Source organism: Catharus ustulatus, chromosome 24, assembly GCF_009819885.2.
Source record: "Catharus ustulatus isolate bCatUst1 chromosome 24, bCatUst1.pri.v2, whole genome shotgun sequence".
Classification (NCBI taxonomy): domain Eukaryota; kingdom Metazoa; phylum Chordata; class Aves; order Passeriformes; family Turdidae; genus Catharus; species Catharus ustulatus.
In genome coordinates, this window is record NC_046244.1 from 8,140,878 (window position 1) to 8,153,056 (window position 12,179).

The following is a 12,179-nucleotide window of genomic DNA, read 5'->3' on the forward strand; positions in this document are numbered from 1 at the left end:
TAGGTTTAGGTAAAATACTTGCTTTTCTTTGGGACTGTGTGTCCTGTGTGAGAAGGTGCTTGGCTGGGTAGGGCTGATTCAGAGGACTGAGGAGTACAACTGCCTTCTTTGTTGCCCATTTTTCTTTCTCTGCCTGTCACTTTGCCAGGCTGCTTGCCTGTGTCCAGTCCCTTTGCTTGGCAAGGCTGTTCTGTGCAGCATCCTGCTCCTGTCTGCCTTCACCTTCCTCATCTCTGTCTCCTCTTGCTCTTTCCAGCTCTTCACAGAGTGCTTCACTTCATACCTCTGCTTCTACAGCTGCTACTGAGGTTCTGTGTGTGTGCAGCCAGAGTAACACCTGTCAAAAATTAATTTCTTTAACTTGATTTAATTAAACCAGAGCAAATTCTGGGGTGGACATTCTTCCATCTCTTTGAGCAGATTTGCTTTACTTAAGCAGTTTCAACTTTGTGCATGCACTAAGGACTGGGTGCAGCTTTCCTGTGTAGATGAATTATTCCTTTTTTTCACTGTCAACAGCAGGTCCCATCTCTGTCTGCTTACCTGTCTGCTTTTTTTGCAGTAATACCAACACTTCCATGGCAGCAGGGGCAGGTTTTGGGTGTGAGATGGAGCTTGGGACTCCCTCTTGCTTCCACAGGCTCTTCTGTTTGAGCCTGGAATTGGAATCTCTCACTAGTGCATCTCTTGTGGCCTGGGCACAGCAGGGACAGGGGTTGGGTGCCACAGCTGGAGCCCTGGGCACAGCTGGCTCTCCCAGGACACTCCTGGCCACTGGATGAAGCCCTGGCTCCCCTCTGAGGGCTGACTGGCTCCTGGCACAGAGCAGGTGGCTCAGCTGTGCCCAGGTCCGTGTGCCAGGCACAGAGCTCTGGCATTTGGGCAGAGCCTGGCGTGTCCTGGGGTCCCAGCTGGGTCTGGGGGCTGCAGCAGCACTGGGGCTCAGGGCAGGGGCTCCTGGTGGCCACTGCCCTGTGGGAAGGGAGGGAAGGAGCAGGGAACAGCCCTGCCTGCCTGTCAGATAAATCTTCAGCTGTTTACTTAAATCCTCAGTGTTTCTTCATTTGTTTGTTTAAGAGTTTTCCTGCCAAAAAAGAGCAAAAGGAAGAAGGGAAGCTGCCTCTGCTGGCCACCCTTCCTCAGCTAGGATGGGCCTGGGGCACTCCAGGGGCAAGAGCAGGACTGGGGCAGGGACACCCTGACATGAAGGGATCTGCTTCAGGATGGAGCAATGTCTGAGGGATTCCCATCTCTTGCCCCAGGACTGGCATAAAGAACTTGCCATCCCTTCCAGCACCTCCTGTACCTACAAATGCTCTGTGCCTTTTTTCCCTCTTTTCCCTCACCCATTTGGCAGGAATTGGTTTTTGAAGGTAGGAATTGTAGGTTTTGTCAGCTTTCAGGTACTGGTGGAATCTGTTCAAGCCAGCAGAGACCCAGAGGTGGGGCTGGAGCCTGAGGGTTTGATTTCCATGGGACAGTGTCTGCCAGAGGACTCAAAGGCTGTTACACTCGAGGTATCAGCAGCAGCAACTGCCCAGTTTTAGTCTCAGCATTAGAACAAGTGACCTTGCCTGGTGTCTGCTGCTTCCCAGGGCTCACCAGGTGCAGCAGCAGTGGTTGCAGGGCTGTGGCTGCAAGACTGCACTGTCAGCACTTGCAAGGGCTTGGATGAATGCAATAGTGAGACTTTGATTTGTTCCACTTGCAGCTTCTCCCACAGCTCAGTCATTCTTTTATGAAGTCCAGTCAGAGTCCCACTGAGAAAAGGCAAGTTCCAGCAAAAGCTTTCCAGCAATGAATTGTGTTGTTCATGTCCCCTGTCCCCACCTGGAGACACAGCCAGTTAAATATTGCATGTGCTGTGGGCAGAGCTCCAGTGAGAACAAACCTCTGGGCTCCAAGGTTGGATTAGGAGCGTGTTCAGATAATGACATCTGAAAACAGGATGGCTGGGAGCTGCAGCAGAGCAACGAGGGGGCTTTGAAAGAGAGAGGAGCCTAATCCTCTCTGCTAATAAGGAGGCAGCTGCTGCCAATGCACCAGGCTTGGCAGGAACTGCTTTGCTGCTCCTGGGTTCTCTGGCAATGGCAGAGAGGCACAAAGACCCAGCTGCTTCTGTGTGCTTGGGGAAGGGTAAAATAAGAATATTTTGTCATGCACTTCAGCAGGACGGGCACCATGCAGTGCTGAGCAGGAATGGTGGACAGACATGCAATCCCCTGCTGCTGTGCAGCACCAGTTGCACCTCCAGGGCACTGCAGCCCAGCCAGGAGGGCAGCTGGAGCTGTGCTGTCCATGGGCAGTGCTGTGCCCTCACTCAGAGAGCTTTGGGCAGGGTGGGGGGGTCCCCAGAGGCAGCTCCTGTGCACAGTGAGGTCTGGGCACAGCAGGACTGGGATGGGAGCATGACCTGCCATGGAGGGCGAGTTCTCATGTGCTTCAGAGCACATGGACTGCTGGCAACATGCACTTGTTCCTTCCTTTTTCCCCCAAAGTAACTTGCCTACTCCCTCATAAAAAGTGGCATCTCCTGCCTGTCCCACTGTGCAGGAATGCTGGTGGTGAGAGCTGGACCCACGTCCAGTGTGGGAGTGCCAGGTCTGGGCTGAGTCAGGACAGGAGACGGGGCACTGGCTCTGTGGAGTGTGGAGGTTTTTTAGCCCATTTACTGTTCCTTTGCAGTCAGCCCTCCTGGCTGCTGGGGAAGTGTCCCAAGGGCCCTGTGCTGGCAGGGGGCTGCCAGGACCCCCTCCTGCCTGGACATCCCCATCCCTGATGGCAGCCCCTGGGCATGGTGTGCACAGGCCACTGCAGCAGGAAAAGGCTACGGAGCAGCCAGGTAGGAACGCTGGCTCTGGGGTGTTGGGTGCCTGGCATGCAGCTTTGTGTTCTTGCTGAGTTTGTCAGAAGGATGTGGATGTCAGCATTTTCATGGGGATGAGCAGATTTTCTACTCCTCACCCGTTCCATGCAGACAGGACATTTCATTCTTGCTCATGTCTTGTCTGAGTGATGTCAAACTTGTGTTAACTGGGAGCTCTGATTGTCACCACAAGGCTTTGGGTGGGTCACAGCCCAACAGTTCCACCGTGGACCCCAACCCAGCAGCCAGAGCTCAGAGCCCAAAGTAGGAAGGGAAAAGTCAAAACGGGAACAGTCACATCTCTAATTCCATGTCCCATTTAGCAAGCTGTGGAACTGTGAGCATGAGCTCATGCTCTCATGGTGTCTGTGAAGGGCCCTGATGGCAACTCAGATAAAACCCCAGGGCTGCTGGGAAACCTTAACAGCACACAGGGAGAATTCCCTTCACCCCACCTCCCTGGAGAACGGAGCTGCAGCAGTGCCTGTCCGAGCACCCACCTGCCCAAACTCTTACAAACATAAACACCTCCTCAAGCAAGAAGACAACCTGAACACTTAAAACTTTGGGTTTTTTTTTCCAGTTTTTATTGAGTGAAAATGTCAAACCTTGCATCAGTCATGCTAATAATAATCTAATTAATATAACACATATATTAAATTTCTAATAGCACTAAATTCAAGTGGAAAAATATTCAGTTCTTAATAACGCAGGTGCTGAAGAGACCAGATTCAAGTAAATCAGAGCACACCATCCTGTTTAGGGTGTTTTTTTCACTTTCTGCATTTTTGTCTCAAAACCTATATATATATCTATATATCTATATATATGTATATACATATAGATATATACACACACACATATATATGTGCATACATATTATTTTTATATTTATATATATACACATACATATTTATAAAACATTAAAAAGAGCATTGGTGGTTCAAGCATTTATTTCCCCCCCTCCCCCATGGAAAGAAAAAAAAACAACAACAAAACAAAATAAAATTACACATTTAAAATTCAAAATGAGCTAGCAATGGCTTATAGTCCTAGTGTGCAATATGGATATTACAAAAGGCTAGAATCCTCCCTCATTGTCTTTTTTTTTAATTTTTTTGTTTTTTAAAGTTGTATTTTTTTTTGCTACATTGGAAAATTTTTTTGAAATTTTTTTTTCTTTACAAAATTCCTTCCACGCAGACTTTAATCCAGTTGAGTTTGTGGCTAGAATGAACAATCTAGTCAATAGTTTTTATTTAATTTTTTTGCTCTTCAGCAGTGAATGGTAGCAGAATCAGGAGGGTCCATCTCAAGGTTTATTATTGTTTGGTTTTTATCTTGTTTTGGACAAAACAGTTCCATTTCCTCTCTCCTCTTCCCCCTCCTTACAGAGCCAGTTGAATCTCCCTCTCTTTCTCTGGTCATTCTTTGGGCAGTCCCACTGACAGGAGAGCTTGGAATGACAAACCACCTGCTCTGACGGGGTCCTTGTGCTGTCGAGGCCCTTGTTCAGAAAAGCACTTAAGCTCGGGCTTAAACCTGGGCCCACTCAGAGTCATCTGCTTAAGGGTTTTGCTGAATTAAAGCCTGAACATGGCAGAATAAAAAGCCGGGTTCCACTTTCTTTTGTTGTTGTTGCAAACAGAGACAGTGTAAGAGTTAGAGAACAGGACTGGGAGAAGGACGGGGTCAGGCTGGCGGTGGCCACTGTCCTGCCACGGCCCCTGGCCCTCCCCTGCTCAGGGGTCACCTCTGCAGCAGCCTGGTGGGAAACAACTCTCATTCCCTGCGCCAGCTCCTGGAGAAGAGGTGACCTGAGCCTGGGAGAAGGGCTGAGATGCTGGGGAGAAGTTGGGTGCCTGGGGGAGAAAATGGTGTGCATAGATAAACACGGGCCCTTCTGGCACACGCAGCCCTTCCTGCACACGCTGCTGCTCTCCCCAGGGTCGGGCAGGGCTCAGTCCGTGCTGAGCTGGCCAGGACAGGGCTCAGTCCGTGCTGAGCTGGCCAGGACAGCACAGCTCCAACAGCCACAGGGCCAGGGGAGCCTCTGCTCACCCCAGCCCCGTGTGCCCGGGCAGGACCCGACCCCAGCAGCGCTCCGTCCTGCCCCAGTCACTGACACATCCTCTTGATTTTGGCCGTACAAAATAATCATCACATCTGCTTTGCAGGATGTGGCTTGTGTTAATCTAAGGATTCCTCCTGGAGCCCATCACCATACTATCTAAGTAGCTGAACACAGGGAAAATGTACAAGTACAGAACCTGCAGCAAATGCTAGTAAAGTAAAATCTTTTTGCCCCATCCCGTTTTGAGAAATTCCAGGGCATCATTCCATCACTCTGCCCCAGGAACATGAGCTTCATTCTATTCAAGAATGGGGTTGTGCTAGGAAACACACAGCTGAGGGCAGGGGATATACCAAACAAAACAAAAACAAACAAACAACAACAAAAAAAAACCCCCTATAAAAATAAAAGCCACACAAATAGCTGATAGAGTAAAAGAACTCCAAAGAATTAAATAAACTACAAACTAGTGATAATATTTCATTTGTTTTCATTTGTTTCATCTCTACAAAATTCAAGTTAGAGTTCGGAATCGTGCAGGTCTGGTCAGTGCTGGGAGTGTGAAGTCAGCCTCAAACCACAACATTAAGGCCCCCCCTCCCCTGCCACCCCTACAAACATACACTACATTGAAAGAGAGAAAATAAAAGGGGATAAAAAGAGAGAGAAAAAAAAAAAAGGAGAAAAATAATTACACACAATTAACCATATGTAAGGGCTATCCAGAAGGCAGGTGACACCTCCCCCTCCACCCCTTGGCATTGGTGGTTTCTCTTTTGTTCTATATATAGTAATAACCTTTACAGGAAAAATACTGTACAACTTTTTTTTTTCCTTTCCTTTTGAAACATTAGCTGAACATTCTGTCCCCACATTTACACAGCTGAGCTGCTTGTTTATAAATCAGACCTGATCTGCACCAGTTCCTTAGGGAAATAACAAAAAGAAAAAAAGCAAAAAAAAAAAAAAGAAAGAAAGAAAGAAAAAAAAAAGCTACCTAAACTTCGTGAGGCCTTTATCTGTTCAAGGTGAAAACAAATCCTGGGGATCCCTTGCAGCTGAAGTGCTCATGGAGCTGAGGAGGGGAGAGGGTGTCTGCATGGTATTAAAAAAAAAATTTTTTTTTTTTTTTTTTAAAAAGGACAAAGCTCAGACTTATCTGGTATACTTTAAAACTGGCACCAAAATAACTCTCAGAATTAATTCATACTAGTCCTTACGGTGCCCTGGTGTGTGTAGACAACCCCTTGCAGGCTCGGGCAAGGATTTGGGGTCCAACAGCGACTGTCGCACCTGCGGGGTCCGGGACAGTGTCCTGTAGTGTGTGCTCCCAGCCAGGCCAGGAAGAGATTGCAGGGAAGAGCTTGGGACCAGGGACAGCCCAAGCTGCTGGAGGTGCCAGGTCCCAGCACAGTGCAGCTGCAAACGCTTGTGCAGTGCCCGAGCCCTCAGCCCTGCCAGGATGGGCAGCGGTTCTGAGCCGGGTCTGACTCAAACCCAGCACCAGGCAGCAGGTCCTGCTGCAGAACCGGACTGTGCCCTGCCCTCCCCACCCCAGAGCCGAGCAGGACACGCCAGGGGCTCAGAGCGTGCCCTGCCAGAGTCACCTGAGATCCGTGCCCATCACAGAGCGGCAGCACGGGGCTGGCACCGGGGCTGGCACCTGGAGCTGTCCTGGTCCCACTGCCCGGGCAGAGCTGGCCCTTCCCAGGGCTGCTGCAGTGACCAGGACGCTCCTGGGCGAGCTGGGAGCTCCCTGTGCTGCACGGGCAGGGGCAGCTCACAGCTCCTGAGATGGGGGTACTGAAGCACCACAAAAACGCCTCACCCTCCGCAGAGAGGAAGCACCGAGGGGTTGGGATGAGATGGAACTGGATGGCAGAGTAACCCCAGTCCTCCAGTGTGACAGACCCTTTAAACTGCCTGCTGTGTTCTTCCCAGGTTACTTCAGCTAAATCCCTACAGAGAAAGTGTAGACTGAGAAAGTTTTACAATATAAATAGCATTCAAAATTATTATCATTAACAGTAAAAAGGATCTGGAAGAACAGAGGAGTGTCCCATTCCCACCCCTGCTCATTCATTAATGCATCCTCATTTATGTGACAATAAATACCCACTCCCACCCTGGCTGTCTGATGCCATTTAATGCTGGAGAAAAAAGGGGGAAGGGTGGAGAGAGAGAGCACACTCCTCACCCCCTACTTCCCACTGGCAAAAGCTGAGCTACCTGTCTTTGTGACACCAATTCCTTTAATTTTATATATGTGTGTGTGTGTGTACATTATATATAGAGAGACACACACACAAATATATATTTCTAAAATTCATTACCTCTTGTTCCCACCCACCCCCCTCCAAGAAGTGGAGATTATTATTATTATCGTACAACTGAAAACATGGAAAAATAAAACCCAGAAAGAAAGCTGGGGGGATAGAGCCCCACCCATAAGAAAGGGTCCCCAGATGGGCACAGGCCCCATGCACCGTGCAGGGAGCAGGGAAAAGCAGCGGGTACCCTCAGGGTTCATGTCCATACAAAGGGTGTTGTTTGCTGCCTCCTGCCCCCTGGTTCTGGATCTGTAGGATGGAGTGATGCAGCACCAGTCCTGCTGCCAGCCGATCTCTTCTGGGGCCTGGGGAGGAGCAGGGGTTTCCTTCCTTCCTCTCTCTCATTTGTGGCACGGAGTTCGTTTCTTATTTGCCATCCCCATCTTTGTTCTCGCCTCGTACGGGGTCCTCTCAGTAATTCTGTGTAGGAGAAAAACCAAACCACTGCCGCTGCTGTCTCTGGATTAAGGAGAAGCTGCTGGAGCAGCGGTGCAGGCCGAGGCAGCAGCCGGGGCCGGGGCCGGGGCAGGGGCAGGGGCTGGGGCAGGGGCTGGAGTGAGGGCTGGAGTGAGGGCTGGAGTGAGGGCTGGCTCGCCCTGTGGCCTGGAAGCATCGCCACGCTCTGTGGAAGAAGCACCCTCCTCTGGTTCTCCATCTTCTTTAGTGGCCAGGCCTTCAGGGTCTGGCAGCGATTCTTCAGAATCTGTGTTCAGGTCTTCCTCCTCCTCATCCTCCTCATCATCATCATCGTCATCCTCCTCTTCATCATCCTCCTCTTCTTCATTCATCTCCTCCTCATCGTCCTCCTCATCCTCCTGGGAGGAGTCGTCCTCGTCCTCGCCGTCGGCGGGGCCGGGCGCGCCGGCGCTGCCGTCCTGCGGGGCGGCCATGGCCCTGCTCGGGGCCGGGCCCTCGCCGCCCTCCGCCGGCTTCTTGCTGAGGTCCAGCGAGTCCCCGAGGCCCACGCCCGCCGCGTTCTGCAGGAAGAACAGCGAGCTGTTGTTGTCAGTGCTGAGGTTGAGGGAACTGTCCAGGCTGATGGAAGGGTTCTGGATGTCGTACTCGAGAGTGGAGTGGGCAAGGCCCTCGGGGCCGGGAGAGATGGCAGGCAGCTCCCCTCGCTCCTGCTTCTCGTGCTTGCGCTTGTGAGAGTCCATCTGTGACATCCCCACCACGGTGTGCTTGCAGCCAGGGTAGGTGCAGTGGAAGTGGGAGCATTTGAGCTTGTACTTGCAGTCAGGCACCTCACAGTCCACGCTGGAGCTGAACTGGCAGAAGCCGGCGGCGCTGATGACGTCCTGCTTGCCGTGGTGCTTGCGGTGCGCTGTCACCTTGGTGCTGTCGGTGCAGCGGAAGCCGCAGCGCAGACAGTGGAAGTGTGTGCTATTGCCAGAGAACTGACAGTCTGGGAAGTTACAACTCAGTGAAGACTTGAAGCGTTTGAAATCATCCAATACCAGGTTGTCGACGCGGTCGTGGTGCTGGGCGTGCTTGTACATGTGGGTACGGCCGCAGAACTTGTAGCCACAGTTCTCCCGTGTGCAGTGGTAGTGGGTAACCTTGAGAGAGAACTGGCAGCTGGAGTCCTTGCAGTCCTCGTAGAGGTCATAGCGCCGAAATCCCTCCAGCATCATCCCTTCGTCCAGCATCTTGCGTGAGGACGCGGTCTTGCGGCGCTTGCCAAATGGGGACATGTCCTCAATAATCCAGAAACGCTTTTTGGCCCCCGAGGCTGTTGGCATAGTGATGGTGTTCCCTGAGGAGAGAAAGCGCAGAGCGGTGTTGCTGACAGCCACTCTCCCCATCTCCCAGCCGTCCTGGCACGCTCCGTGTTTGCCAAGACACAAAACTGCAACTGCTCCCACCCCGCAGCGCGTCCCTCGAGCTCGGAGCGAGCCGGAGCTCCAGGACTGGGGATACTGGGGATACTGGGGATACTGGGGCTACCAGGACATTGCCAGGACATGCCTGCAGGACATTGCCTCAGCTTCCTGCACATCCTGCCTTGCCTCTGCTTCAGCAAACCTGATCTTGATTTGTTAACTGTTGCTTCTCTGCTTTGCTATTTTCACAGTCTCTCTTGCTGCCTAACTGATCTCTAGTCCTGTTTTCCTTTAAAACAGACTTTAATAGGGAAGAGCTGGCTGTTCCAGTCCAAGAGCTGAGGTGTGCTGCTGTAGTTCACTGGGGTGGTAAAAAGAGCTGCGCTGTGCTAAAAGCTTGTACGTGTGCACAGGTTTCCCCTGCCCAGGCTCCTGTAATGCACTACAATTGCCAAGGACAGGCAGGAAGTGGAGGAAGATCCCATGCGTGATTAAAATTGCAACGGGGGGGGATTGGAATTTATAGAAACAGGATGGACTTTGGCCAGGAGACTGCAACATCCCTCACTGTAATGAGCCTACATATTACAATGAGTGCACTTAGAAAGACAGATGGACAGATGTTCAATGGGGCTAATTCTCATCATCACTAGCCAGTGGACTCTGAGAGAAAATACCAGTTCTGCAGCATTCCCTTGGGTGCCAAAAATTCCATGATGCCCCTAGTATAAATAAAAATCCCTCATCTATCTTCCACTTTGATTCACAGGGCCAGCATAACTGGCTACTGCTCATGTCCCCTAGGATCCCACTGACATCAAGGACTCGACCTCAATGTATCTATTAACTTTTTTTCTCCTCTGCTTGCTGCTTCCAGAATCAACCCACAATCTCCAGTATCAACATGCAGCACAGACAAGGTTGGAGGCAAGAATTTCTCACCAGGTGCAGAACTGTGAGTGTAATTAGAAATTATAGCTTGCAACTAACACATAATTTTTTTTTACTCTCTTCCTGCTGAAACTGCCATCTTCTTAAAAGAGGCACAATTTGTGGCACACAGTGTGTGGGGGCTGAGAACCCAGAGCAGTTTGCACCCTTGTCTGGGGGACTGACGGGACAGTGTGGTGTAAATCAGTTCCTTTCTGGCAGGGGCTGTTACAGGTGTGACCCCTCAGTGCCAACCCCTCAGGACAAGGTGGTGACCACTGAAGGAAACCTCCCACACAAGCCAGTGGCACTGCTGGCAGGAACCTCCTCTCCCACAAGGCTGGGCTGTACAGCTTGTGGGATAAGCAAAGAACAAAAGGTTTTTCTGCACCACTTGTTAATGGCTCTTGAGCTCAGACTCAGGACAGCAGCTTAGGTCATCCATGGTGAGACAGTGAGTGACACGATGGAAACTGCACGCTAGGGCTGATTTAACCAGCTACCAGTGAAAGAATAACTTTCTGCCACTGGAGATTTGAAATTGGCAGGCTCTTAACTACAGAATCTGTGACCAATTTACTCTCTGCTCCCTGCTAAACATCTGGTATTGTAAAATCCAGTTCTCCACTCCCAGCCAACACGTGCAAATGCAGTGGTGCCTGGACAAGTCACTGCTGTCCACATACAACTACAGCTAAACCATCAAGTTCCTCAGCATTAATGAATTAATGCTCATATTGTCTGTCTTTGGACAGAAATATGGGATAACCCATCTTAGAGAAAAGACTCTGGATGGGAAATAGGTAGAATTTTAATTTTAATTTAAAACTGTATATACACAGCTTTTGAAATAGTTCAAACAGATTGTGCTTAAAACTTTAGTTAAAAACCAATTTTGTTTTGTCATACAGGCAAAGTTTTGGGTAAGGGCATAATGAAGAGAGATGACAACCTGGAGCACTCTCCTCTTTTGCCAGCCTTCAGTCCCTGCACCCTGTGAAGATTACAAGCCTCAGGGGATGGGATCCCCACCAAATCTCAATGGTAAATGTTTTCCATAAGCTTATTTCTTTAACCACTAATAATGTCAGCATTCACCAAACTATACCAAGGTAAAAACAAAAGACACTTAAATATATTTGATTAGAGGAAGCACAGCACAAGGTTAAAATGTTTCAGGCTGCATGCAATTCAGTTAGAAAAGAAGCAAAGACAGAGTTTCTTGTGAATTTTGTTAATTGGTATACACTGTTCTGGACAAGGCAAGGATCCTTCTCCTGCCAAGTCCCCTGAGAAAAACCTGTGAACTGGAGTTGGAAACCTGTGAAGTTGGTCTTCCAACCATACTCCCAACACTGACCTTGGATTTACATATTACTAAAACTTGCAGGAAGAATGACTGGGACATTTGTAGGCTGCCAGAAACCTCTTAATTGTAAACTTAAAGCACAAAGATGTCCTTAATTAACTAGAAAAGAGCTAGGAGTTGGGAAAAGAAGCCAAAAATGAGACACACCCTAAAAGCCATTCCCAGATGGCATGAGAATACCCAGCCTGAGATATCTCTGATCTTAGTCACACATGGGAATGATGGCAGTTTAAAATTGAAATCTATCTGTATTTTCTGCAGCTGATTAGAGCAGATATAAATAATGAGTGTGAGAAACAGCTTGACCTGTCTGATGATGTCACCATGTGACACTGCCTGCACGTCATTGCTCATCCTGAGAAGGCATCCCTGAACTCTGTGGCTTCATATGAAGTTTGCAAGATCAATTGAAACAGGACCTGGGTACCTCATCAGACATTCACCTGCTGAGATGTGTGCAGCACACTGTGGCAGCCACTGGCTTGGGTGGCCTGGAAGATCTAACCAAGAAGTCCAAGCCCCACTAATGCCACCAAATTTTCTCTGTGGCCTCTCTGAGGTTACCAAGACACTGAAAATGCATGTTAACTGTGGATTTTGTTAGGTTTTTCTCACAGTTAGGAATTGGTGGCAATTGCTCTCAGTTATCCATCCAAATGTCTGTGAATGATTTGCTGTGGTTTGCTTCCCCTTGGCTGTGGTTACTGTGTCAGCAAGGAAAAGGAGCAGGCATGGCTGGGCCCTTGGGCAACACTTGATAAGGCACAGAGCGACCTTTGCTGCTCTA

The 12,179-nt window shown here is 49.7% G+C and overlaps 1 protein-coding gene across 1 annotated transcript in view; it reads right to left on the reverse strand.

The window, feature by feature from the left end:
- Positions 1–7,251: 7,251 nt before the first annotated feature.
- The window catches only part of CASZ1 (castor zinc finger 1), an 84,373-nt gene continuing 79,445 nt past the window's right edge, over positions 7,252–12,179 (reverse strand). The window contains exon 18 of the mRNA XM_033079853.1: positions 7,252–9,026. Coding sequence (XP_032935744.1) covers positions 7,735–9,026 — 1,292 coding nt within the window. The 3' untranslated portion in view covers positions 7,252–7,734. The remainder of the gene's footprint in view (positions 9,027–12,179) is intronic.